This window comes from Balaenoptera ricei, chromosome 12 (genome assembly GCF_028023285.1).
Source record: "Balaenoptera ricei isolate mBalRic1 chromosome 12, mBalRic1.hap2, whole genome shotgun sequence".
Taxonomy (NCBI): domain Eukaryota; kingdom Metazoa; phylum Chordata; class Mammalia; order Artiodactyla; family Balaenopteridae; genus Balaenoptera; species Balaenoptera ricei.
Window position 1 is genome coordinate 20,786,624 of NC_082650.1, and position 26,377 is coordinate 20,813,000.

A 26,377-nucleotide genomic window follows, 5' to 3' on the forward strand; every position below is an offset into this window, starting at 1 on the left:
GGAAAAATTGAAATTTGGGTTATTTATTCAATATTTATAAATACTTGCTCTGTTCAAAACACTCTTTTAAAATAAGATATGGCCCCAAATTCAAGAAATTGACAATAATTCAGAAGGTGAAACAGAGAAATACACAGTGAATTTTAATACTAGGCAAAGTTAAATATAAATTCTATAAAAATAAGAACACATAAAATGTAATGGACACTAGAGTAATCTCCTGGAAACTTAAATATGTAGCCAAGTATCACTTGGCTGTGTGACCTTGCGCAGCATAAAATATTAAAGCACATTAAGAATAAAGCTCTACATAAATATTAAGGCATTGTTTCCTCATACATAAAATGAGAAAACTGGTTAAATAATTTCTACGATTTCTATGTACTCTAAAGTTTTTTAAATCTATAATTTAGATTAATACTAGATAGACTGCTACTGTGAATTATTTTCATTTTTGCTTGAAAAATTTTGTCATTCTCTCATCAATTGAGTTACAAGTAAAAGCATAACTTTTTTTGTCACTATCATACCAAAATGACTTACATCCAAAGGAAGGTTGTTCCATTTAAAGAAGACATTCAAAAGAACTATGTTCTTATTTCAAAGATATGAGTATTATATAATTTTTCATTTTAGAATTCTTTCTTGAAAATGCTCTCCATGTTTGAATATCTCCAATATTCACAAACATTTTTTCATTAAAACTGGTCTAAATTTTGGAAACAGTCAAAAGTCAACGATCTGACATACATAGCTGGCAATCAAAAAGTAATTTTTTTTATTGAGATGAAAATGTTAATGAGTGATTTTCATAGCCACTTCTGGTAAACAAGTACCCAGTGTTCTCTGAATACAAAGAGCACACTTTTGTGCCCTATGTCTTTGCTCACTGAGTTGTCTATTCCCAGAATTCTCTACACTATTCAACTCTCCCTATTCTCAAGATCCCTATTAGGTATTACCTTTTCTCTAAACTCTTCTCTTACATTTTCAAGTTAAAATATACTCTCTTTCTTCTGTGTTCAAACAGCTTTTAACTTTATTATATGATATTTCTCACATCCCATTTTAGACATTACAGTGTTTGGGTTCCCAGCCCAGTATCTGGAATTCAGAGAGTTTGGAACAGACTACTTGTTCCCACAATTCAGCAAATCAGTTAACATCACTATATTTTAGTTTATATTCTACAACATGGTTTGATTTTTCATCTAACAATTTCATAAAATATTTTAAATTGATATCACGTATTTTCTGGGAAGATACAGGAAATTAGCATTCAAGCTGCTAGCGGGCATGTAAATACCTATTACCTTGCAAGAGGGAAATCTGGCAATATATAGCAAACATCATTAAATGTCCAATTGATCCAGTTATTCTATTCTAAAAACATATCCAGGAGATAATCAGGATGGTCTCAATGATTTATGACAATGTTCATCACAGAATTATTTATCATGAGAACATTGGTAATAACCTAATTATCTAACCATAATGAATCCCTTAAATAAATTATCCTGCAGCCATTCAATAGAATTTTTATTTACACTATTTAAAAAAAATCACAATATAACAAAATGTTTAATGGCATGGAAAAACATTAATGGTGTGTAAAGTTTGAAAGGAAGGCTATAGAATTCCAAAGGAAACCTAATGGCAAACAATACTTCCCGTGCTTCCATATCACAATCATACTGGCATGAGGGATGTCAGTAGGTGCACACACATCTTGGTCTTTTAAAATTCTGAACCCTGAGTAAATATGATCTTAGATAATGTCTTTTCCACCAAAAAAAGTTCCCTTTTCCTCTATCTCTTTAAACTCTTGCAAAGAGTGTCCTGAGAAAAGTAAAACAACTTATCCTCCATTGTTTTTTATCCAAGTATCAAGAGCTTTACATAAAAGGTTACAAATAATAGTATACCTATACCAAGAACAGTAAATTCAGATGTTTTGGGGGTAAACTTAGACTCAAAATTGATGGCATCAAAATAATTCTTAAAAGTGTTGAGAATACATTTAAGAGTCTCTGTATTTCTTTCCATTCTCTTCTAAGCAAGCATGTTTGTTTCCTTCTGTATCAGTCACAGTAAAGATAACCTTTCCTTTGCTTTGTTCAGTTTCCAGGAATGGAACAGGACTTCTTGTTAATATAATGTTTTATGGAAATCAGGATTACATCAGTTTCACTGTGTGCTAACTAGATTTTGAGCTGCCGTCTAGGAGTCTAATCAATAATCTAGAAGAGCCCTGATAAACTGGGGAATACTCATCTTGTAAGAGTTTCTGTCACTAGCTTATTGGTCAAGGGAAGCTTCTTCTTGCACTTCTTCAAGGTGAATCTCAAACAGAGAAAATAACCACAGAAAAATGTCAAAGATTTTTTTCCTACCCCATTGTTAAAAGCAGGGATGGCCCAAGTTGCACCTCAGACCCAGCAAGTCAAAATCTCTGGAGCATGAAGCTTTTGGAAAAGTTCTCTGGGCAACTGCAATGTGAACCCCTTTGTTAAGATCTAAAGGTTCCTTCAACAATAAGGATAATAAGGACGATGATAACACCCCAACGCCCAGAGACATTAGGAAATCTCCATGTTCAAGGCACTATGCTGGGCACATCACGTGGATCATCTCGTTTGATCCACACACCATCAATGGGTGAGAACAATCATGGTAATAGTGATAATAACCAACTCTGAGTAACCAACACACATGGTATTTATTATGTGCCAGGCTCTCTTTTAACATTTTATAAATGATAAAACTTTTAACTTTTAAAATTCTCACAACCACCCTTCGAAAGAGAGAGACTAATTCCAACTCCATTTTCTGAAAAGGAAGCTGAGACACAGAGATGCTAAATGACTTGCCCAATGTCACCTCATTGGTAAGTAGCAAAGCCAGGATTATGTGAATTCACACAGTCTAATTCTAGACTAGCATCAACTCTCTTAACCATTAAAATGCTTCAGAACAAGTTATTTGAATTCCTTGTTTTTCATGGAAAATCCAACATGGTGTTTATGTTTATGCTGCTTACCATGTACCTGTGGCACATGACAGCCATTCAATTCATGATCTTTGAGTTGAATTGCAAAAAAAAAAGACAAAATTTTTATTAGAAAAATCCAGTCTAGAAAATTAGTTGGCTTTTTAATTTAATTTTTAAGGAGCTATTATGCCCTTTTAAATATAATAATTAAAAAAAAAAACTATATTTGAGTATAGAAAAGTAGGCTCAGTGAATACATAATTCAATACTTTTGGTACAGAAGCTCTAAATTATGAATCAAAAACTAAAACTATGCTAAAATTTGCATTAAAATGAACGAATCCATCTTCTCAAATCTACAGAATGAGCCCATTAAAAAAGCATCCAATGTACAAATTTAAACTAGAACAAAGTCTTTGTTCTCTTAAAATTATATAGCCAGAACTCATATATCAAAATAGTTTTGAAAAGAACATATTTCATTTTGCTTAAACTTCTAGGAGAAAACAAGTATATCCCCACCTCACAAAACTAGCAGCAATAAAATATCCATTATAGATGATCTATTTCCTCATCTGTAAAATGAAATGGATGAATCAAATGGTTTCCAACATCCCTTGCTCCAGGATTCTATAGCTCATGACTCTAAAGGATGCTGTTACAAATTTACATAAAGATAATTGAAAATGAAATGTACATAAAGATAATTTAGAATTAAACACCTACTACTTAGTTAATGTGATTTCTCTTTCTATACCTTCGATAGATGCATAGCTCATTTTAGTCCAGTATAATTCCTAAAGCTATCTGAAATTAAGTGTAAAGAGACATTGAATCTGGAATCCAGAAACCTATGTTTAGTTCAAGTTGTGCCACATACTAGCTGAGCAATTACTGACGTATTTCTTAACCTGCCAAATTACAAAATCTGCTTCTCCACTTGTTAAATGGGAATATTGACAAATTTCTTACCTACCTAGCTCTTAAGGATAATCATGTAATTATTAACTAATACCATATGTATTGATGATAAAATACATGAGAAAATACTCTGGAAACTCTAAAACACTCTAAAAATAAAAAGAAATTACATCAGTAGTAACAAGACTTTTTTCAGTCACGGAAGCTTGCAGTTATTTTATTGCTGTGTTTAACCACTTCTCTTTCAATTTTCTTAAAGCAAAAGTAAAATAGTCTATTGTGGAAACAGTTCAGTGTGTTCTTCCATTTGATGTTTTTCCAAAATTCTTGCTCAAGCTTTATCTAGATCTACTTTCATATCAGCCTATTATTTATTAAGCATTAAAAGGTTCTGTCTGCTTTTATAAGTGAGTTTTTTTATAAATTAATCTAGAATTCCACAGAACTGAACAAACTAGAAGAAGAAAAATGAAAAGAAACCCTCTGATGCACTTCATATGCTTTCCGATTTCAATTATTTGGACTCATTTTACGTTGCCCAGAAATGAATAAACTTTGTGAAACTGAGAAAGCTACCATAGCATGAAATTTTCTATATCTTCCTATCTCTATGATAGGAGTTCTATTAATTGCTTATTCTAAAGGGCTAAAAATAAACTACCAAATATACTAAGAGAAGCTGGAAGTGTTCACAGTCACTAGTAAAGGGAGTGGATAATGTCTGTACATTTAAAATCTAGCAGTGCATCCCGCTTGGAAATTTCCTCTTGAAATTTAATAAACATTAACCCTACATAAACACAAATCATCAATATTTTAGTCACAAATTATCAAATTTAGATACTCTAAAAGTAAAGGAGACCTTTTATCCATATCCATAATGCTATTCCAACACTGTCAGAATGACTGTCCCTGATCTGTAGATTACATATCTAGACTTACACAAATAATGATATCTTGGTTGTTAAAAAGCTATTTAAAATGCAATCCTGTAGAATGGTTTCAATTTTTTTTAGTTAATTGGAAAACCATTACATCATATCTGATTATACTGCTTTTAGCTAAAAGTCATTGATAGCATGAGTTTTCTGATTAACAAAATGTTAATTTGGTAACTTTCAAAAAATAATTTTAAGATATACGTTGACTTGGGGAGCTGTGGCAAAACAGAGATCAGGGAGTCATGTAAAGAGTGCTGCTGCTTTTGGAAGCCACAGGATAACATCTGATGGCAAGTAGGGATGTAGGTACTGTCTCTCTTGACCTGCCTCACTTTCAGCTGTAATCTCAACCCGTTGAAAAAGCACAGAAACAGAGCGAAAGTAAGGGAAGTAATCTGCCCAGGTGTCCATACAGCCCTGAGGCAACATACCCAGGATATCGATGGAGACGGGTGAGATGTAGGCAAATCCTTCCACATTTGGCACTTTTTTCCATTAAATACCTCAGGCTTCACAAATGTTTCAAACTAACCGAACCATGTTTCTCACACAGCCGAGAAGAGACAGTGCTCATGTGATCAACTGGAGCTCTACCTCCAGGCAAGAGACCTCTGACCTTTCCTATGGTTCAAACAATATGTGTGTGATTTGATTACGGAAGGAAACTGAGGGAATCTGAGAGTTGACCTTCAAATGTATACATCTCAATACTCAGAACATGACAAAGTAAAGTTCCATTGCCCTAGAACACTCGAGGATTTAATTATTCAAGGAACGCAGAATTTTCCAAGAAAAAAAAAGGGAGAGAAAGGGGGAGAGGAAGCATAAAATTTAACTATATGGGGTGTAAATCATTTGAAGAACACCATTCCACTCTGTGTCTTCTTTAAAAACACATAATCAACCTTAACTACCTCTAAATAAAGGGGACCCACACACGTAGATGAAAAGTGGTATGTAAACATACTTATTCAGTGAATCTGAAAATCTGCTCAGAGATGATGTGCCTTTGTCATCATATACCTTTGCTTTTCGGCACCATAAGCCTCCACATAGCTCTTTGTTGTCTACATGTGAACACACACACACACACACACACACACACACACACACACACACACAGAGCAAGACTTTTGTAGACATCACCCATCAATCAGATTGCTGGGTAGAATCTTCTGGTCTCTGTTCACAGAGTGCTCAGAGGCAGCTGCTCTGATACCACAGGAGACATGGTTTTTCAGGGATGACTTTGAGATCAGCACTGTTCTGAAAGCCTGAGCGCTCCAGAAGACTAGGTTAAGAATAGTCAGAGTTTCACTGTACGGATGAATCAGTAGCACCAAAATGTGTGTATATACCACATAGAGAGAAAAAGACTACCAACTGGGGTGCAAGAAGAGAACAGTAGAAAGTAAGAACAAAATTACACTCTACTAATATTTAACATGGAATCTTACCATGGCATATATGTATAATTTTTATATGAATATATATATATGTACACACACATATATTTAAAGTATTTTTACTGATAGGACTACTTGATCAAAAGGTTTGGAGGTGATCAAAACCATGTAAGCTAAAGTGAGTTACGTATATATATATGCAGGCAAATAGAAGTTATATTACTTAAATCAAAATTTTTTAAATGCTTAAATCATGAGGAATTCAATTTATAACACTAATTTTATATTTTTCTCATTTTTCTATAATGGCTCATATCTCAATCTACTTTACAAAAAGCTGCTTTTACCATGCCCTCAATTAATAAATATTTTATGAAAATTGGCACTAAGGAAAAGAACGGCACTTATAAAACATAAATTTATTCAGCTTTTCTGCAAAGATTTAGTGATGAAATATCCCAAAATAATCAGATAACAGTGAAAACAAATTAAAAGTCAACTTTATTTTTTAATTATTTACATTCACCTTTGCTTTTACTGTGCTCTATTAGAAGAAAAATTATTTTCATAGCATTAATATTTTAAAGGAACTAAGCAATCAACACCATATCTGGAAAAATTAGCATCCAACATAAGGTGATTTTAGGTCATCAGGGCAATTTCAATGCTGCTAATTATATCTTCAAGTAAGCAGCACTTATGTTTCAGTACCCTGTCAAATTTTATGGGATGTATGACCAGGAGGAAATATTTTTAAATGCAAAAAATACAAGTGAAAGTGTAAATAGGTTAAAAGAAGGGGAAAAGGATATTTTAACTCCAAGAGCTATAAATTCCAAGTCCCTCTTTTCATTCCTCCCTACTCTTCAAAACGTACAGGAAAAAAACACAAAATGAGAATATTCAACACAAATTTCCAATTGTGTCATTCATAAGCTATTTTCCTATAGACGAAAGATGTATGAACATGAGCAAAGAAAGATAGGGTATCACAGAGGAAAAAGTCTGATGAAAGACTGAATTTCCATATAATATGTAAAAGCAGAGATCCTATAAGAGGAATAAAAAAGAGGATAAAGTATTAACAGACACTGGATTTCAAAAGGCAAATATGAATTTAAAATAGTCATGTCTCCTAACACCTTTTCCCATTCATTTCAGTCTGTAAATGTATTTACAATAGACTGCCTCTATCTTTTTATGAAGAAACACTGAACCTTCAGCATTTTCTTTCTAAGAAACTAAATTTAGAGAATGTAGAAGGTATAGGGAGAGATAAAGTCATGATAGCATTTAAAATTTAAGGGGAAAAGAATTTATAGTGTCTTAAAGTAAATGAATAGCAAACTTATTTAAACTTTTAAGTATTACACATAGACTACTGATAATTAAAATACAGTTAAATACTTTCAGTTGGTATAGATACTTTACCCATGTCAGTATTTGAGATGGCAACTGTTAATTAATATGCAATTCGGCAACTAAAACTTTTATTCATGTTATATCACCTAATATAGTTCAGTAATTAAGATCAGTTTTCAAAATATAACCAAGCAAATAAAATATATTTATTTCATAGTAATTTTGCCACTTCCTATTTTAAATTTCTGGTTCTTCAGCCAAATTTCATGTATCACTGCCTTATATTGACACCTGCTGGAAAGTACTGGAATTGTAGATCTCTCATTTCGTTATCTGGACAGTTGTAAATCTTGCTTTTGAGAAAAGAAATGTGAAAGATAACATCTTAACTGAGAATAATACAAATTTTAATTTTCTAAGAGAAAAAAGTAACATTTAATGCCAAACATTTAAATTTAATGGTTTCTGTAGGAAATTATAATCTCAAGAAGTCTGCCCAAAGAGTATTTCTGTTGGGAATTAACTTATCCAATGACTTCATTAACTTAACTTGTGTTAATCTGGGTTATGATTATGAAACTAATTAAGCAAACTTCTCCAGTATTTGAACTTCCGCTTTTCACCTTAGACTATCTTAATACCTTGGTCACATGACTTGAGGAAAATACCTAATTTTGTGAAAGTATGCATACAAATGGATCAGAAAAATGATCCAGCTAATAAAACAGGATGTTCTATATATTCATACCTGTAGATTAAAAGGATAAAATAACATGCATTAGTGAATGAGCTTTTCTTCTCTATTATCAAAACGGCTTGTTCATGAACTACATAAACATTTTACCAGAATAAATTTATTCTCTGAAGTGCACCAAAACACAACATATTAAAATAAATAATTTATGAATTCTTACAAATGAATAAATTAAGTTGTATTAAGTTTTAATTAACTTCTTATGCAAATGAAACCACTTCTAAGTATCTCTGCAAAGAATGCCCACTACCTTAATCTGTCTCCTAAAACTTTCCAGAAAAAAAAAAAAAAGATTCCAGACAGAAATACATTTAATTGACCAAACTGTAAGAAATAAGAATATATGATAGAGTTAATAAAATTCTGCTTTTCCCCTCTAATCCACTGCCATATAATAAGCAGGATCTAGGTGCTCAGACATGTACTATTTTATAACATCAGAAAAATAACATTGTCCTAGAGACAGTTGTTCCAATTACAAATGAGTTTGGGCAGCTAATAGGGCAACAAGATACATTCTTGCGAATGGTACTAAGAACATGAAATCAAGGAAGAATATTGTACTGCAGTGCTGGATAAATTGCTTTAGCATTCCGGTTATAATTCCTCCCTTCCCTTCTTAAATCACTCCAATTTCTGACAAAAGTAATGAGATAGTATGCACCTAGTTTAAATAAAACAAAACCATGATCAAAAATATAATAGCTAACTTTTAAAAAAAATATAGGAGCTCATTCAATGGTTTATGTTTAGGATGACGTAGTATTTGAAATTTGCAACTGTCAAACAAGTTGCCTTCTGAAAGTGTACTTAATCCACCTGCCCAAATAAAATTCAGTTCTTCACGTTTAACTATAGTATATGAAGATTCAAGAATATGGGGAATATTTTACCATAAGATGAAGTCCAGTAGTTTCTAAACTGTGTTTTAATTTTTTTAAATTGATAAACAATTAACTATAGAGAGAGGAACAGTTTTTAAGTAACCTACTCAAAGATTATTTTAAACTTTTTAAAAATTTACTGACATTTACTTAAGATTAATTTGCCATTTACTATTAAGACCACAAGTATGTCAGAGGTAACAGGTCTTAATGAATGTAGTTTTGCTGTATTTTCTCTCAACAGTTCACTAGCCCTTCTCAAAAAAACAAGATTTTGTCAATTGCAAAATAAAATATGCACTAAAAGAGTACTTTTCCTGATTCTTAAACAAAATTTAATTAGCAATTCACTTTAATGGCTTTCACAGTCAGTCACTAAGAAAAGGAATCTTTCCTTGATAAGAACCCTGAAAGATTAGATTTTAGATCCTGAGAAGCAGTAGAATTGTCTGACACCAGAGATCCTCATTTTCACTCAGTTACCTTACAGAGCTTCTGATATCGAGGAGAAGAAACTGCCATCCTTTGTAAACGATGTAACAAAACCACAACTTTCTGCAGAGACGTTCTCACCACAGCCATCATTTTAAGTTTACCACACTTCTGCAGACACCTCAGAATTTGCATTATAAATGAAGAGCAATGATCATTTCCTCCCGGTCACTGGACAATGATTTGCCAGTTCTCTGAGCATGCTCGTTTCCAGGAAAGCATTTGAAAAATACAGGGGACTTAGGTGCCAGGCAAATGAAGGCTGGTATTCCTTCAACTTCTTCTCAATTTAAAAAACATACACAAACGCCAACCAGAAAGCCCCCAGCAGATGCTCACAGCCAGTACTTGCTCAGCCCGGCACGGCCAGACAATGAAGCAAGTTGCTGGGCAGCCAAAACGCTGCCTGCTGCGGGCGAGGAGTAGCCAAAAAGGATATTAAGTGAAACATTAAAGCTGCAGATACAAAGCAGACATCCCCTGGGAGCAGAGATTCAACACATCACCAAGATGCATGCCTTGTAGCGGGCTTATATTAAACGATCGAGTGGCTTTCACTCTCATTCTAAAGAGGGATGGGTTCGCTCCCCGATTAAATGCAGCTCTGGCTGTGTTCTGTGGGATGAGTGAATAGAGCCCATTACAAATCTTGAGCAGAACAGAAGGGTACTGGACTCTAATGATATCAGCCCAGATGCTGAGTGCTAATAAATCACCTCCACACAGGTCTCAGAACAAGATCATCTAAAACAAAACAAAAAATACCTGCAGCGGGTATGTGGCTTTACCTAAGATACCCTAAAAGCAGAGTCATCTACAGGCTCTCAGATGCCTGCTTAGGAGGAAAGCCATCAGAAATCGAATTTCCAATGTTAGGTTAAGACTCCTCTAATTAAACAGTAAGGTTAGAAAAAAACAACAAAGTCTGTAATTGACTATTAACATTCCAAATTATCACATTTCCCCTTAGACAGAATCTTCATCTCATTTTATTTGCCATAATGCTGTTTTACTTTTATGAGTAAGAAATATAAGACAGTATATATATAGAGAGAGATATATATAGATATAGATATATAGATATATATCATATAGATAGAAAAACGCAGTACAGAATTTTGGGGTTTTATGTTTATATGTATACATTTCAGATAAATTTTCTACTTCAGCTTGAATACCATTATAAATATCAATTGGGGTAAAGTACTGTTAGGAAATAAGCAAAATAACCCAGAATGATTAAATGACTGGGCCAAAGGGCACGACCAGAAATAGAACCCAGAGGTTTCCCATTATCAGTGTCCTGCTCAAATTAATAACCTGGGTAAGTCTGCATTTTCACCTTTCTCTACTATTGTCATGATTCTTTAAAAGGAATGCAGCATTTAAAAATATTTGTTTCTCTTCTTTACTTTTCCTGCCTTCTCAGTCCTTCAATTTTAGCATGACTTAAAGCCCTAAATTGGGTCTTATAGAGTTGTGTTTATCAAACAGTGTTTTTGTGGGTTTCTGCTTGTCTACTTTTTCCCTGCAGCTCTATACTGAGAACCTATACTGCCTCCCTCTGGATAGGCTAATGATGTCAAAATATCTACATAAAGCCCAAATCGGAAGAGGTCATCAATGAATGATGTGATTAAAAACAGCAATTTATTTGGCAAATGTATAGAAACAGGAAGTAGATCAGTGATTATTTAGGGTTGGAGAATTGGCAATAGGGGATTGATAGCCAAGAGGTACAGGGTTTCTCTTTGAGGTGACAAAAATATTCTAATTTGATTATGGTGATGGTTGCACTACCTTGAGAATATAGTAAAAGCAACTCAATTGTACAACTTAAATGGATGGATTGTATGGTATGCGAAATTCCAATAATGTTGTTATCAAAAAAATAAAAAAGAAAGTTGTAATTCCTGTCCCTAAACCAGCAGGTGAAGTTTCCACAGTACAGGTAATACCCCCCAAACACTATGCTGGGTATGGAGCTGGGTACGGGGGAAAATCTGAAACAATCTAAATAATTAAAGTCTGCACCTATGGAAAAGAGGATAAAAATTAGGCTGAAAGCGAACACAGGAGATGAAAACATAATAATCCCAAAGCAGAGAGCAAAAACAGCAACCCCAGAAAGACAACAGGGCAACAGAATTTTACCCAGGAAAGAATCGAAGCATGTTAATTAACTGGCACTGATAAAATGTAAAGCTTGTATTTTGAAATATAATTAAAATGATAATAATATCTTAGAATATGGGCATGAAAATTCAGAATAAATGCATTTGAATGAATAGGTAAACTGACTGGGAAGTCAATAATAGACTTTTATTCAAAAGCAAAAAAAAAAAAAATGTTTCTGCATCTTTGGCCAAATTCTCTCATCTGAAGCAGATCCACAGTGACAACTGCATAGCAGGCATCTCCTCCTGGATGTTACTCAGATGCCTCATTTCATCATAGTCAAAATGGAATTTACCATCACATCACACTCCGCACTAACTTGCACTGCTGCCCTGACTTCTTCTCCTATATTCCCAATCTCAGATTCTAACACCACCTGGCAATCTTCTTTGTTAGTATCCCTTCCCCCGCCCTTAGTCTACCCATACTATCAAGTCATTAGGTTTATTCCCCCTGTCACTGCCTCATTTCTAGTCATTATCACCTCTGACCAGATGGATAGAGTATCCTAACGGACTGCTCGGCTGTCAGTCTTGCCCAGTTCAAACCCACTCTCCATAAAGCCATTGGCTAGATTCCTATAAAATACAAATCCCACTGCAACACTCCCTTGCTTAATATGCTTTAAGGACTTTTCCCCATTGCCACCATGTTAAAATATGAATACTTAGCAAGTCACACAAGACCCTCTATGATCTGGACCGCTCAGCTCTCCAGGAGCTTTTGTCTCCAAAAGATCAGGTTTTCTCTTGCCAATAGTCCTCTGCTGAGGAGAAAAACCTAACTGCCTTGCAGCAGGGCAGTGAAACATAAATCCGTAAATCCAAGTGATCATCCATTCTCACCAGAAATGGCATGTATCATAGCATACTCTCAGAAATTAATCTTCATCTTCCATTGTGCTTCCAAACTATGCTTTATCAAAATGTACCCAAATTCGCCTTAAACCAAATACAGAATAAACTTCTTCACCTTCATGAAATATTACCATGGCCCTGCATCCAGCTGTGTTGAGACACAAAGCAAGTACAACCACAGAATGTGTCGTGTAAGCAGTTCTACATACACCCCTTGCACACAGAGCACATACTTGCCAGGGTCCTTATTCCATCGTTCTTACACACACGTGTCTACCACCACCACCATGCCACCAGAACATTTATTTTATAATTTCAGGTGCTTTTCCACATTCATTTTCTTCAACAAATATCTTTCTATTTCCAAATAAGTTTTCATTTTAACTGTCCACTCACACAAAAGGAGAGTCATTAATACAAAAACCCAAAGGAAAATTAAAATTCTTTTGCCTCAGAAATACTCAGCAAATGGTACTAAGTCTCTAAAAATCATCTACCTATATGGTGCCCAAAACAAAGCCATGGATTTTTTTTTAACAAAGTGAAGAGAACGTTTTAAAATTAACAGCATGTAACAAAGAAGCAAGGGAGTGAAAAATCATACAAACTACCATGATGTGAAACATCCAAAACATAAACAAATGCATGTGTTTATCTTTAGATAGATTTTAATAGGCTCTTAATAAATGCCCTCTTTAATATTTCTTATGAGACAAAATGGATTATTTTAGCAACATTAAATTAGTTTTGAGAAGCATTTACCATTCGTGTTATAATGTATTTTAGTCAGCAACCTTTCTTTCTTGATGCTGGTTGCCATAAGACAAGTAATCCTGTGCTTAGTTATTTTTATTCAGAAAGATTTTAAACATCTCTATTTACATGTATTTCTTCCACAATTTGAATATTCATTAAATATTGGGAAGAGTTTTTTGGCTATGTAAGAATATATCCCAGAATAAAATGTATTGGAAGACATTATTAAACTCTAAAACAGGTTTGCTTTAGACCTGCTAAAACAAGGTTCATTTCAAGCCTCCTTTGCTCTTTGTCTAAAACTGTTACCTTCTCGAGTGCATAGCCTGGGTATGTTTTGAGTTTAACATCATTACATAAATTGAGTATCTGTGAGCATTAATAGGTCAGGCTTATCGTTGTTTAAGTCATAAAAAATAATATATTCTAGCACATACCCACATTTAGAACCCTCTATAACCCTCTAAAACTGAGATGATAGCTAAATATTTTATCAATTAACATTTATGGCGACCTCATAAGACTCCAGAGGGTAAGAGAAAAAAGACAAAAAAGAACAGATTTATCTTTGATACTTACCTGCTCACTCTCATTATCAAGTCACAAGTGTATTATACAATGAATCAATGAATAAGAAATAAGTAATGTATAAGTAAACATAGATTTTTGTTAAATTAATCTTGAGAATTCAACCATAAAACACCCTAATAGTCTTTAAACATGGGAATAAGTTATTAATAAGTCTATTCCAAAAGGGTCTTTGTTGAAAATTCATAACTTTTTAATGATAATAATTTTAAACTTAAGAGAAAATTTGTAAGAATAATTCCAAGAAAGCTTCTGTACCCTTCAACCAGACCCACACACATATTTGTTAACATTCTGATGTTTCAAGGGAAAAGATTTCCTAAGAAAGGATTCAGAAAAGGTCATCATAATGAATTTCATAACGGTGAAGTTTTAGGGTCCAAGGGCAGTGGTCAGTATTTATTTAGAATTTCCACACAGAGCTCTGCGTAGGCAACAATATGGAATAATGCAATCTCTGCCCTTGAAGAACCATGTGATCAACTAGAAGAGGAGACAGGCATCAAATGACAATGGATCACGAGTTCACAAGCATATCAGAAATAATAACTGTCAAAATGCTGTGAGAATGGCACGGTATAAAGAAGTAATCAGATGTAAAACTGTGGTAAACAAGGAGTCTTCTCCATTGAAATAGGTTTAAAACCAAGTTCTAAGTGAGAAGGCCTGTGATGGGCAAGAGTAGGTCATTCTGCACAAAGAAAATGGGGAATTCAAGGGCACTGAAGCAGTTGTACTTGGGGGCAGAAAAAAGATTCAGACATGCTTCATTAGATTCCTCAAATATTTTTTTCAAGGAAAGATTTTGTGTTATCACATTTCATGTAGAAGAAAATTTGAACCTCAGACTGCATTCACAATCATAGTTATCAAGCTAAAGACATAAAAGTAATACCCTCAAGCCTAATATTCTTGGTTGTATACTAAGCCACAGAGCCTTTGCAGCTTTTATATTAAGTATTTATAATAAATGGAGAAAGAAACAACTTCCTGTTAAGAGGATATGCCCTTATCATTCAGGCGTCAATAAGGCTAACTGTAATAGGGCTTAAAATGACAGAAAAATAGAATAGTTATGAGCCTGTAAGTCTAAATAAAAAACTATTACTCCCATAAAACAAGGTGTTGTTTCCTCAATTATTAAGTGAAAGTACTTTATAGATCTTATTTCCAGAAACCAATTATTCATAGGGGAGCATGGATTTCATACCAAAATAAGGTGACAACCTCACCTTTGAACGGTAATAAACTTTGCATGTAGATGGATCAAAAGAGCACCGCAAAAATGGAAATACAAGGCGCAGCTCCCCGTGCACTTGCCTGCATCTGCTGCGTGAGTTCCCTGGTCAGGACAGCGTCCTGAAGAGCATTCTCCCGCTGAGAGGCATCTGCAAGCACATTAACTGTGGTTTCTGCTTCTTGGATCCACTTCAGGAAGTTCTCCAGGTCCCTGCGAGAGGCCTGCACTGTCCTCAGCTCACCCTCCAAGGCACTCTGTCTGTCAGCAATGCTGCAAGGAACAACACGACAGGCACGTCTCCGTTACTTACAGCGTGACAGTCCACATCATGCACACCCTAAAGAAAAGTTAACAGACGGCCCCCAAGCAACCTTTATTTATTTAAGTACCTAATGTAACTGGGAGGGGTAATGTGAATTTTGAGAAGGAGAGGGAGAGAGATATAAATATTAACAAAATCACATCCATATCCTAAAATAATTATAACATTTTACAGTTCGTAATTGTATGTTGTTATTCCCCGTACATTTTATTTCAGTACCTTAGTATCATTCCTGACACTCAAAAGGCAATATCAATAAATATTCATACAAGTGACTAAATGAATTCTAGGAAGAAGTAAAATCTGAAGAAGTGTTTAAGATACAATCAAATAATTTAAAGGACTTACTTTATATATTTTAAACACTTCAGATCAATGCAAATTGGTTCTTCAAGCTGATATAATAATATTATACTCGGAAGATACTGGACAATCAAGTTTTTATAAAGCTTTCATTAAATCTACATCAAAATTAAAGTATATAACTATCCTGGAGTTGCATGATTTAACAGACACACACACCTGTAAATCCAACCTTTAAAACTTCATATATCTCAAAGCTCCATATAAAGACAACAAACAACTTAATTTGCGAATGGGCACCAACAATTTCACTCCTAGGTATTTAAACCCAAGAGAACTAAAAACATATGTCCACACAAAAACTTAACCAAAAATGTTTATAGCAGCATTATTTAGAAGAGCCAAACAGCAGAATCAACCCAAATATCCATCAACTGGGAGGGGAATTACTAAACAAAATGTAGTATATTCACCCACGAAATATTACTCAGCCATAAAAAGGAATGAAGTACTGATACATGCTCAGCATGGATGGACCTTGAAAACATTATGCAAGTGAAAGAAACTAGACACAAAAGGCCACATATTGTGTGATTCCATTTATATGAAATACTTAAAAGAAGTAAATCCATAGAAGGAGAAAGTAGATTAGTTGCTGACTAGGACTGGAAGGGAGAGGGAAATGGGGACAGACTGCTAATGGGTGGTGGGTTTCTTTTCAGGGTGATAAACTGTTCTGAAATTAAGAGTGTGGTGATGGCTGCACAACAGAGAAAATATACTAAAAACCACTAAGTTGTACACTTTCAAAGAGTGAATTTCATGGTATATGAACTGTTATCACAATTTAAAAATCAAACACATGTCATATGATCTTATTTACATATTTTTTCTATCTGTCCATCCACTCATCCATCCATTTATCATCATCCATCCGTCTTCCTATCTGTATATATAGATAGAGGGAGAAATGTCTGGAACACTAACCTAATATTAAAATAGTTCCAGGTGCTGGGATTTGATGTGGTTTACTTTCCTATTTGTACTTTTCTGCATTCTTTGAATTTATAATAAACAAGTATCCTTTTTACATATCAATAAACACATTCCTTTTAAAAAATGGGTAAAAGATTTAAACAGACATATCAGCATAGAAGATATATGGATAGCAAAAAGCACATGAAAAGCTACTCAACATCAGTAATTATCAGAAAAATGTAAATTCAATCCACAGTGAGATATCACTACATATTAGAATGGCTTTAAGAAAATGACCAAACCAAGTGCTGATAAGAATGTGAAGTAATTGCAACTCTCATACACTGCAGGTAGGAGTGTAAAATGGTACGGCCATTTTGAAAAACAGTTTGGCAGTTTTTTATAAAGTTAACCATGCACTTAAGATACAAGCCAGCAACGCTATTCTTAAGTATTTACCCAAGAGAAATGAAAACATATGTCTATACAAAACCTGTACGCAAATGCTCATAGCACCTTTATTCATAATGGTCCAAAACTCATAATAACCCAAATGTCATCAACTAGTAAATAGATAAACTGGGGTACATGCATATAATGGAATACTACTGAGCAATAACAATCTAAAAACTAATGATGGATACATCAACATGGATGGAACCTCAAATGCATTTTGCTAAGTGAAAGAAGCCAAACATAAAAGCTACATACTACGATCCCATTTATATGACATTCTGGAATGTCATCAACTTCAACTCAGCATTTACTTACTGAAAAACCGCCAACAGTGTTTGGCTGCCTACAGAACAAATTCAAATTGCTTCTGCTGGAACTCAATGTCCTCCATAATCTATCACTAACTTACTTTTCCAGCTTTACCCCCCTAGTTATTTCCAATAGTTCAGATCAAAGTGGTATGTTCCTAGAATATTCTTAATACTATGTCCACATAATTTTATACCCACATAAAAAATGTCCTTCTGACAATCTTCACCTATCAAAGTCCTTCCAATCCTTTAAGGGTTAAAGCTACCTCTTTCAGAACATCTCAGCCCAATTAGGTTTACTTGTCCTGAGTTCATAAAAGGTTCAAAAACCCTCTTCACTCAGAAATTCATCATATGTATCCTGGAAAAGCCCTTAGATTGTGATCTTATTTCACCCTTAAATTTTACTTTATCTATATCACAGAGATTTCTTGTCTGTCTCCCTGTTCCATAAACTCACTATGGGCAGAAGCAGTCTTTTGTATCTCCATATTCCTCAGAGACTTTATTATAGCGTTATGATAGTTTTATAGAATAATGAAAATCTTTTTATAATATGCCTTTAAAATTACCTCCCCAACTCCACTTTTCAAGAAGCTACTGACAGAAGTCCTCTACAATACATAGTTTGTAAACCCAGAAAGAAGACAATATAAGAAGCTTAAAAACAAGAAATCCAACAGGCTCTCATGCTAATGGTGAAAGGAGATCTCAGAAAAGAGGGCAATGCACCAAACTGGGTCAGATGAGGGCTGTCTTCACCATTCCAACTGTTATGTTTCTTGTTTTAATTTGACAAAATTAACAAAGGAGACACTCTGACAAAACAATAACTCAAAAGAGGACAAAAACAAATAAACTCCATGAGATCCTAGGAGGAAAGCACAGAAAATCCCCAGGATAATGCCTGTGCAGCAGGCCTGGAAAGCTGTCTCCAGAAGAAATGTCTACAAGAAAAAATATTAGAAGTGATAGACTGCTTAATATGATTGACCTTGTCAATCACCAGGCCACTGGAAAATGTGGGAAGAATTAGCAATAGGTGCAAAGAAAACTACGCATATAAAAAAAAGGCAATTATTAATTTCAGGTAAAATAAACAGAGAAGAAGCAAAATTATAGTAAACTTTAGTGCTTGGCTGTTAATGATGTTTAGACAGGCATAATAATGTCAACATTGAATATCTGCTTCTCTAAAATTTCAATGATAAGATGGTACAGCCACTATGGAAAACAATATGGCAGTTCCTCAAAACCGTAAAAATAGAATTAACATGATCAACAAGGAGAAGAAAAAAGCTACCGCTAGGGAGAGGGACTGTAGTGAGTAGTGAGAGTACCACTCTATTATAAATCTTTCAGTATTTTAAATATTTTTGTAATCATATTCATATATTTAATTTTTTATATTTAGAAGTTATCCACCAGAATTTGGGTGGTTGGTGGTGATGGTGTTTAATCTTCCACCTAACCCTGCCCATATTTTCAATTATTACAATATCAACTGAAGAAAATATTAAGAATAGCCAAATAAAGATTGTGCCAGGGCTTCCCTGGTGGCGCAGTGGTTGAGAATCCACCTGCCAATGCAGGGGACATGGGTTCGATCCCTGGTCCGGGAAGATCCCACATGCCGCGGAGCAACTAAGCCCGTGCGCCATAACTACTGAGCCTGCCCTCTAGAGCCCGCGAGCCACAACTACTGAAGCCCACGTGCCTAGAGCCCGTGCTCCGTAATAAGAGAAGCCACCGCGATGAGAAGCCCGTGCACCGCAACCAAGAGTAGCCCCCGCTCACCACAACTAGAGAAAGCCTGCACACAGCAACGAAGACCCAACACAGCCAAAAATAAAATAAATAAATTTTTAAAAAAAGATTGTGCCAAAAAAGTACTAGAATTAAAGGAGTATACAGGCACAATTAATCAACCATGAACAGATGATTCTAATTTGAAGAACACTCATATAAAATTTAGTAATTTTAAAATTTAGTAAAGTGGGCTATTCTTATTTTAAGAACACATATAAAATTTAGTAATTATAAAATTTAGCAAAGTCAAACACGTTCAGCTTACATAATCAATATCCTTTATTCTTAAGAATATTCACACGTACATAACAGGTTATGTGGCAAACAGCTAATGTAGAAACACATCATTATGAATTAGCTCTATTAAACCCTAAGAATGCCCAGACTAGGGAAAAGGATGCAAATGTCTAAGAACCTCACGGGTGAAGGCAGAGATTCCCTCTACTTGAGAGACACTTATAAACTTAGCAAGCGTGAAGGAAGGATCAGGCTAGCAGGGGAGGTGGAAAGCCTAAAGTGATGCTTCAGAGGAAAAGGGAGCTAAGAGAATCATGAGCACCTGACCTTAGACAGTGGTGGTTCCACTGGGTTGGGTAATACCAGCAGCATATTTTGGTGACCGGTGGAACATTCTGAATCCAGAAGCTAGGGCATTTATTGTAAAACTGTCAAATTATCTACTAGTCATCAGTGGGAAAAGAGATTCTCCTTTAAAAGTATTCACTTTGTAGGAAACTGCTAAAAAATAACTTTTAGACAATGGTTAAGAGATGTCTACTTTATTGGTTACTAAAGCAAAAGAATACAGGCTTTGGATCAAGGCAGACATGGCTCCACCACTGACCAGCTGTGAAACCTGGGGCAGTTGCCCACCTCCTCACGCATCATTTTCATCACCCCGAAACTCCACTTGCCACACAAGGTTCTCCATGGTCTGAGTCTTGCTTACCTTTCCAAGTATCATCTCATTACTCCAGGCCTCATGCTACCTACAAAAACGAACCAATTACTAACCCTCAAAGTGGTCACTGTTTCACATCCAGACCTTTACTTTTTCTTTCTTTTACTTTAAATATCCTTCCTCACCCCTCCATCCCCCCACTAAACTTTTCCCTTTCCACCTGGTTAATTTCTACTTACCCTACAGAACTTGGTGCAGATACTTTCCAAACCTATAGTATCTCATTCCATAGCATCCCATAATTTCTCTTATGGTGCCTATTAGCAGGCCATTACTGCTGGAAAAACAAATCACCACAAACATAGTGGCTTATAACATTTATCCTTAACCTTGTATATGAATTTGGTGAAATACTGGGAAAGTAATTTTATTTATAGGATGCAAATGTGCAATTTGATAATAAATGTCCTAGGGAATTTTTTAAAATTCACAAATATCTGGTGTCATAGTTTTTTTATCATGATCATAATCAACAACTAAAAATAATGAACATACTGAAAACTAAACTCTATTTACAGCAGTATGAATTGTCATGTTATTATAATAAATATACATTTTAAAAATGTATAACCATAGGGCTTCCCTGGTGGCGCAGTGGTTGAGAATCTGCCTGCCAATGCAGGGGACACGGGTTCGAGCCCTGGTCTGGGAAGATCCCACATGCCGCGGAGCAGCTGGGCCCGTGAGCCACAACTACTGAGCCTGCGCGTCTGGAGCCCGTGCTCTGCAACAAGAGAGGCCGCGACAATGAGAGGCCCGCACACCGCGATGAAGAGTGGCCCCCGCTTGCCGCAACTAGAGAAAGCCCTCGCACAGAAACGAAGACCCAACACAGCCAAAAATAAATAAAAATAAATAATTTTTTTTTTAAAAATGTATAACCATAGTATTTATACTAATTTATAATCTGATTTTTGAAATTAATATAATTTCATATGAAATCTGTAACAGAATATAGCTAAAAGGTATCAGCTCTCCACATCATTCATTTTACTCTTTTTTAAAAGGCTAGAGTATGGTATACTGGACACAACAAGACACTACAAGAATCTTTTATTTATTTTCAAGGAATTTCACATGATTTATCATAATACCATAAGGCAAAAAGATCACTAAAATTAGATGCTCAGAGGTATGTACACACACTTTATGACACAGGCTAATAAATTACTTTTAATGCCATTTATACACTGCTCTCAGAAGGAAACCACCTAATTTTACCACCTCTGCCATTTACTAGCTATATGCCTTGGGGTAAACCACTTCAAATCTCCAATTTTCTTTTTCCATCCTTAAAATAAAGAGCTTGGACTAGTTGAGTAAAGGGCCCATGTCAGAATCTCTAGGGGTCCTTTTAAAACTACATATTCCATCGTAGAGATTATAAAACCTACTGCAAGAGTTCCTCCATTCTCACTCCAACCCTAGCTTCAAATTCAGCTTCATTAAGAATCACTGCATGTAGGGACTTCCCTGGTGGTCCAGTGGGTAAGACTCCGTGCTCCCAATGCAGGGGGTCCAAGTTCAATCCCTGGTTGGGGAACTAGATCCCACATGCGTGCCGCAACTAACATATGCTACACTAAAGATCCTGCATGCCGCAACTAAGACCCAGGGCAGCCTAAATAACAAATAAATAAATATTAAAAAAGAAATCCTTCCTCTAATTAAAAAAAAAAAAAAAAAGGATCACTGCATGTAAATGAAACTTTACTGATGGGAATAGATACGTGGTATGCAGACAACAAAGAGGTTGGGAAGCACTAATGTGGAAGATTCATTCCTAAGATCACATCCAGCACTGACCTTACACTAGTCTACGATTCTCAGTGCAGAGTTTCTCTCTGGCAGTTCCGGTTGCTACATCTCAAGATCAGAAAAGAGCTGGAGGAAGCTCTGAGAAATGCAAACGAGAGAGTATAACGGAGGAACACTAGCAAAGAAAAAGAAATGATTTTAAGTTCAGGAAATTATGGCTACTAGACAAAGGCAGAGAAGTTTTTTTTAAAAAAAATCTTGTAAAACCCACAAATCATAAAGAATAAAGATAGGCTGAAAACCTAAAAGACAGAATTTTTGAAGTTTAGAAGGATAATTTTAGCAAAAAAAATTTTTTACTTCAAACAGAAGAGGCAGACTATAGAATTCTTTAATGCAAGAAAGGGTGCAGACTGAAAGTATAAATAACTTCTCATGAAAGATTTAAAGAATGCATGTGTGGCAGATTTATAATAGTTTATATTAAAGGGAACTGGGATTTTTTAAATGTAAACTCTTATCTTTTAAAGAGATTTCTGTTATAAAAGCAACTATGATAGGCTACAAAATAGCTTATAGTCATTTTGTAGCATTACAAAACATGGCCACCCATATAACTGACTTTTTTAAAATGTTATTTTAAATGTTAAATAATGCTTCATTTTTAAGCTACGAGATATAATATTGTTTAATCAAATGTGCATGTGCTTATAATTGGTCAAAAGAGTGTCTGAACACAAATAGATATGTCTTTTTTTTTTAAGACTTCAATGGAAAAGAGTGTCTTAGCAAACGCACAGATATGTGTTGCTAAATTTTGGTATACTTTAAAGGTGACATTTACAGTTACATGAGATTTAAATATATTTCTCTGTTCTAGAGTGGAAAACAGTAGCATCAGTAGTTTGAGTGGCATGTAAAAAACGTACAGTGAGGGCTTCCCTGGTGGCGCAGTGGTTAAGAATCTGCCTGCCAATGCAGGGGACACGGGTTCGAGCCCTGGTCCGGGAAGATCCCACATGCCGCAGAGCAATTAAGCCCGTGCGCCACAACTACTGAGCCTGCGCTCTAGAGCCTGCGAGCCACAACTAATGAAGCCGGCGTGCCACAACTACTGAAGCCCATGCGTCTAGAGCCTGTGCTCCGCAACAAGAGAAGCCACCACAATGAGAAGCCTGCGCAATGCAACGAAGATTAGCCCCCGCTTGCCGCAATTAGAGAAAGCCCATGTGCAGCAAAGACCCAACACAGCCAAAAATAAAATAAATAAATTTTTTTAAAAAACAAACAAAAAAAACTTACAATGAAACAATTCTTTAAGCTTCCCATTGAGTACCTCCACAAGGTAATTTGTCCTTTGGTGTATAAAGTATCATTTAGCTAGGAAATATATTAAAGCACACTTTAATGCAGTGGATTTAATGAAGAATTAGTCACTGGAGATATCCCCAACCATCTATGGTACTTTGTGACCAGTCTCTGTTGCATAGAGATTGGGTCATCATCAAGCACTTAAAAATTCACTCCATGGAACTCAAGCAGACTGTTCTAAGCTGCTAATACCACACCACTTGGGAAGCTTAAGAGAGGTAACCACAACCCCGCTATTCAAGACAGAACTATTCCTGTGTGAGGATTTATCACACCACATCCTATTTCCCTTTTAACTAAGTCACTACCAGATATTTGGTCTTAGCCAACCAATACCGGACCATAACCCCAATACTGCTCCATACCTTCCCCAATCTACCCCCAAAACCCTTCTTCCATGAAGCCTGTAAACCTATTCTACGATTGGGAGATTCCTCAGATCAATCCTTTCACCCTGTCTTAAGTGAAATTGGTTTCCCTAGTGCCATCAATTTGTCTGCAGACTTTTAATGAAGTTTTTTTCTTTTTTCTCTCAGACCCTATATGCCTCATGATGAACAACTGTTGGAATGAGGGTCCGCCTCCTTCGAATTGCTACTTCCAAGCCGCTGTTCTTCCATCTTCCAGGCAAAATCCTACTCCTTCAAAGCAGAAGACATTTTCCATTATGCTGATATACTGACCTCCAGGTCCATGGTAACTGCACATAGGCTGCTCACTGCCTCAGCAGGTAAGTGGAGTCTGAAATCCAACTCAAGATCTGCTTGCCAAGCCATAGGCTCCAGTGAGGGACTGCACCTCCCAGGGAAAGGGACATGATAGACTCCATTACGGACTAGTGGCATCCGGTCTCCACTCCCTTACAAATATCTTCCTCTCCCCTGTTCCCTCTCCAACTGACTTTCATCTGCATTCTTCCTACTTGCCTCAGAGTAGATACACATTGCTAAAGAACACCACAACAGGGCTATCTTCCCTTTACATTATTATTATAAATCACAAATAGGCGCCCATCACTGCCCAGCACTAAAGTTCCCCTAGGGAGCTCTCTGTCCCACCCACCTAGATTCTACAACCGATCCTCTTTCTTCAAACTTCTCTCAGTCGCACCTCCAGCCTCACTGAGAGCACGCCTCATGGATCATAAAGAGAGCAGAAGTCATTGCACTGAGAATATGTCATCTTCCCACTACGAAGGCTCCAATCCACATGCATCTATACTCATCATCTCACCATCCTTCCTGTCATAATGGAAAAAGCATCCCAGCTCTTACCAAACTCAATTCTACAGATCTCACCTTATCAACGGAAGGACTTCTTTCCTCTTCCTTTGTCACCTCAGTCTGACATCACTCTACTAGATCATTCCCGTGAGCATACACACATGTTTGATTTCTCATGTCCCATTTTAAAGAAAAGTCACTCACCTCTCTTTAACCTTCATTGCTTTCCAGGTACTACCTAATCTCTCTGCCCCTCTTTACAACAAACTTCTCTGGTGATCTTTCCACAAATCGTTTCTATTTCCCCAACTTGATCTCCTTCTCTACTTTCTACCCCATTACTCCCTTGAAATTGCTCTTTTCAAAATCACCAGAATCTCCAAAATGTGGAATTCCAGGAATGGTGTTGTGTCATCTTTTCGAATTTCTCAGCCTAATTAAACACAATGGATCATTCCCTCTTAGAAATATTATCCTCTCTCCATTCCCTCTTAAAAATATTCTCTTCCCTATACTTCTGAACACCTGGATTTTGTTTCTACTTCATTCGAAGATTTTTCTGAGCCTTTTCTGTTCTCTTTTCCTTTTTTTGCTCCATCACCAAACCCTAGACTCTATGGACTCAATCAATCTCCCTCTTCTCCATCTTTATTCTTTTCCCAGTGATCTCATCCAATCCCACAGATTTAACCTCCACTGTAGATGCTTAGAACTCCCCAGTTACTATCTGAGCTCTGGAATGTTTGAGTTCCAGATTCACGTATCCAATTATCTATTTGACTTGGACATCTAATAGGCATCTCAAATGAGCATGTCAAAATCCGGTTCTTGATTTTTTTCTCCCAGAAACTCCCACAGCCTTTTCCAGTGAATGGTACTACCACTCATCCTTTCACAAAGTGCCATCTTAGATTGTTTCCACTCCCCCAAATTACATATCTAATCCATCAAACATCTTTTCTACTTCCGAAGTACATCTCAAAGCCATGACCTTCCTTCCACCATTGCTGGCACACAGTATCCCAGGATACCCACCATCTCTCACCTGGACCACAACAATCACTTCTTTACTGGCTGTCCCAATTATTCTCTTACACCCCTAAAATATATTCTCCTCATAAGACTAAGCGAGATTCAATTGAATATTATAAATTAGATAGTGTCATCCCTTGCTTACTGATTCCAATAGCTTTCCATTGTACTTAACAATATCCAAACCCTTTCCCATGTCTTATAAAGTTCAGCATGATGTTGCCTCTGCCTCCCTCTTCTACCACTTCTTAAGCCCCCTTATTCATTATATTTCAACCACATTCTATGCTGTTTCCTGCCTCATGACTTTTACCTTTGCTGTTGACCCTAGAATTTTTTTCAGATGGTTCTTCTTAACCTGAATCAGCTCAAATGCTGCCTTCTGCATTATGCTTTCTAAATTTAGCTGAGCTAAATAATTCCCTCTCTTAGGTAGCACTTCTTTAGTTTCTTTTGCTTCCAAAATCATCATCTATAGTTAT

General features: G+C 35.7%; 1 protein-coding gene across 7 annotated transcripts in view; it reads right to left on the reverse strand.

Annotated features, from left to right (window-relative positions):
- Window positions 1-26,377, reverse strand: part of UTRN (utrophin) — a 501,645-nt gene that overhangs the window by 224,347 nt on the left and 250,921 nt on the right. For all 7 annotated transcript variants that reach the window (XM_059941058.1, XM_059941060.1, XM_059941059.1 and 4 more), the window contains one exon: window positions 15,452-15,641. In XM_059941058.1, coding sequence (XP_059797041.1) covers window positions 15,452-15,641 — 190 coding nt within the window. The remainder of the gene's footprint in view (window positions 1-15,451; window positions 15,642-26,377) is intronic.